We start from the raw sequence: 3,389 nt of genomic DNA on the forward strand, positions 1-3,389 counted from the left end.
GAAGATGAATGTTTTTAAAAATAGTCGATAATAAATAGTCTGACATCTATGGACATGAAAAAAGTTCAATTCTATCTCTCAAAATTCGAATTTAATTCAACTTTCAATACTCTTTAATAACTTTTTAATAAAGGGATTTTTGATCGAGATAATTATTTTTAAAAAAATCTCATTAAAAGTCATACGAAAGTTTAGTCCTTATTATTCGTATGTTTAATACTGATCGGGTACATCATATAATCCTCTTGCGCAAAATCGGTACTTTCGGATTTCTTTCGGAGAGTTTATACCATAGTACGCACAAAATGGCAATTTTTATAATTCACGGAAAAATAATTTTTTTTTCATAAATACCATGAAAATAGGGTAAAATTATCATCACAGTAAAAAAATTTTATTGCTGTTAACAATTTTTTGATCTCTTTTAGTTAAATTGAATTTTCATCAGTGAAAATAATTTTTTTGATTTATGAGATTTTTTAAAATTTAAATAAAAAAAAAATTCAAGTAAATGAAAAGATTTCCGTTTTCATTTAAGAACTTGTAATCACCGAGATTTAAATTTTTTTATGAATTCCAAGCCAAATAGTGCAAAATAAAATCAAATTTTGTATTTCATAGTTAATTTTACATTTTTATCATTAATTCGATAATCATCTATGCAGCAATAGTATTTTTCGCAGGGGGTCATGAGGTAAGTGTAAAATTAACAGTCAGAATTTATGATTCAATGAAATTTTGGTTTTTTTTTTATTAAAAGTTAATGAAATGCAATTGTGAAAATGATAATAATGAATGATATGCATTAACAACATGATTCATATTACATACTAAAATAACTATAACAATTATGTGACGGTTCGATGAAATTCGCTCAACGTCACACGGTAAATTTACGTTTAAATATAATAATAACAGATTCTTTTGTACACGTACACACCTTTCCAGCTCAATTTGTAAACATTGTTCTCAGTGTATAACTCGATGCGATCAGAAGTGTGATTTCGTCGTAGTTATCGAAGTCAAAAATATATCATGTCAAATCGTCAAATGTAAGCGTTCGTCCGATATCTGCGATGCCTAAATCGTCACTCGATATTTATGAGCAGCATCGAATATTTGTAATTCGTCCTAATTTTAAAGCTGTCTTGCGGTCAGCTCGTCACAGTCAGTCGCGTGTCACTTTGTCAACAACAACAACAACAAAATATATATAAATAAAACTCTATACAATTCACTTTTTTGAAACGGTCACGTCACAGTCACAGTCAAAGTCGTCGTAGTCGTCGATCGTCGAGTCGGGGGTCGTCGTCTCGGCGCATCTCGAACATCCAAACACGCTCGAGTGCCGCCCAAGAATAAAGTCTTTCGTCCGATTAAATTAAAAGAAAAAAATCGCAATCATGGCACTAAGTTACAACTACTGCGGAGTCATATCTCTACTTAGTGAGCCTCGGCGGCTGGGGCCTGGGCGGCGTAAGCCAGCTGCTGGGCGTCCTTCTCGAACGAGCGTCTGTACTGATAACCCTGGCCCTGGGCTTGAGCGTAGGCTGCGGCGGGGTGCTCGTAGGCGATCGGGGCGGCGGCGTTGTTCTTGCCGAAGAGGCCGGCACCCGGGAATCCACCGGCGAGCTGGCTACCGGCGCCGAAGAACTTCTGGAAGGCCAAGACGCCGGCGATGAGGAGGGCGATCTTGCTGACGAAGACGGCTTTGCCGACCAAGAGGGCGAGTCCACCGAGGAAGACTGGGGCGAGGGCGAGGAGCTTGACACCGATCAGGGTGATCAAGGGCATGAGCATCTTCTTGTGCTTCTTGTGGGAGCCGCCGAGTCCGCCGTGTCCACCACCGAGGTGACCGCCGAGGTTGTGGCCTGGTTTGTGCGAGAAGACTGCAAAAAAAACGTCGATCGAATTAGATAAGTGTCAATTACAGCTGATTAGCAGATTATTTTACTCGATGAAAGAAAAAAAAGATGTCGAGTCAGAAAACTAGGCTAAGAGAGTCACTCTCGCAGCGAAAGTAAAGGAGTGACGTTACGATATTTATCACGAGTCTCATAATTACGTAAAATAGTTTCACGTCCCTCAGAGGCGATGAGTAGTCGCGCTTTGATCCATTCAATAATCGTATCGAGTGAAAGTTATTATCGAGGTACTTTAGCGGCGTTTAGCGAAGGATGAGATGATTTTGACCCGATTGAATGATTTTTTTTTTTTTTTTTAATCGGAAGTTGATGATAATTTGCAAAAGTACACTTACGCGAGGTTGGGTCCTTGAGGACGCGACCGACCACGGAGTCTTCGGACATATCGACCTTCAAGCTGTGGCTCTGGAGGAAGTTGGCGGCGTTATCGTACATCATGGTGGCGACAGCCATGGCTTTTTCGGTGGAGTCAGCTGGCAATTCGGACATGATTTCGGATTCGGATTTCAAGGCTTTTCCGGTGCGTTCGACTGAAACAAAAAACGAGTTAATTATTAAAAAAATGTTTTTAATTAATTTTTGCGAATCAAAGACTCACGATCAAGCTCAAAGCTTTGAGAGAAAAATAATTTGATGTTTACCTGGGGTGTCTCTGACGAAGGTGATTCCATCGACGAGGTTGACGTCGGCAGACCTGGCGGCCCTCTCGAGGGTAGCGGCGGCCTTGACGCCCAAGCACATGAGCATATCTTCCGCATGGTCGCAGTCCAGCTCGGAGCTGGGGGCTGGCGAGGCGATGGCCGAGGCCACCAATAAACCGAAAACGACGTACTTGAACATTTTGTGTTCCTGTTGAATTTTACACTATTTTTTTTTTTTTTTTTGTTACTCAGTGAAGCTGAGATGCTGTGGCGAACTCGAATGAGAACCGAAACTGTATGATTTGGATTACGATTCCGCCCGAGTATATATACCTCTGGACCAGAGGGGGATCCCTACTTCTCTCGGCTAGTCTTCGAATCGTTCGCGCGCGTCACACCTGTGTATGTGTTGTGTGTATATGTACGCAACATCTGTATATGTCACGCGCGCACGCGTGTCTTCACTTCGACGGCTCTTAGCATTAGTCCATCCATCGCATATACTTTCTTCGTTAATTTCTCAAACAAACGCCAGAGAAAGAAGGAGAGAAAGGAGGAATTTAGTTAAAAACTTGGCCAATGAAGATGCCTCGCCACCGGATGTAAAAAAATATATACATATCAATATCGACCCGCGTGCGCGTCTGCGGGTCAGAGACACCGGCGCGGCACCGGCGGCGGCTGGCCAATGAATTAATTACCCTACATTTTGTTTAACTTATGTTTTTTGTCTAATGCGCCGTTGATTTTTTTTTCTCGACGTATTTATCGACTAGAAAGTATTTTATTGTACGGAATTCCGTGAAAATGTTTAAAGGTTGAT

At 41.0% G+C, this 3,389-nt stretch overlaps 1 protein-coding gene across 1 annotated transcript; it reads right to left on the reverse strand.

Moving 5' to 3' along the window:
- Nucleotides 1-719: 719 nt before the first annotated feature.
- LOC106649211 lies at nucleotides 720-2,866 on the reverse strand. The gene is made up of 3 exons (XM_014366506.2): nucleotides 2,567-2,866; nucleotides 2,261-2,455; nucleotides 720-1,889 (listed from the first exon to the last, which is right to left on the reverse strand). The coding sequence occupies exons 1-3, from the start codon at nucleotides 2,763-2,765 to the stop codon at nucleotides 1,444-1,446; spliced, it is 840 nt and encodes a 279-aa protein (XP_014221992.1). The 5' UTR covers nucleotides 2,766-2,866; the 3' UTR covers nucleotides 720-1,443.
- Nucleotides 2,867-3,389: the final 523 nt, after the last annotated feature.

This window comes from Trichogramma pretiosum, unplaced genomic scaffold, assembly GCF_000599845.2.
Source record: "Trichogramma pretiosum strain Unisexual culture from Peru unplaced genomic scaffold, Tpre_2.0 scaffold17, whole genome shotgun sequence".
Lineage (NCBI taxonomy): Eukaryota > Metazoa > Arthropoda > Insecta > Hymenoptera > Trichogrammatidae > Trichogramma > Trichogramma pretiosum.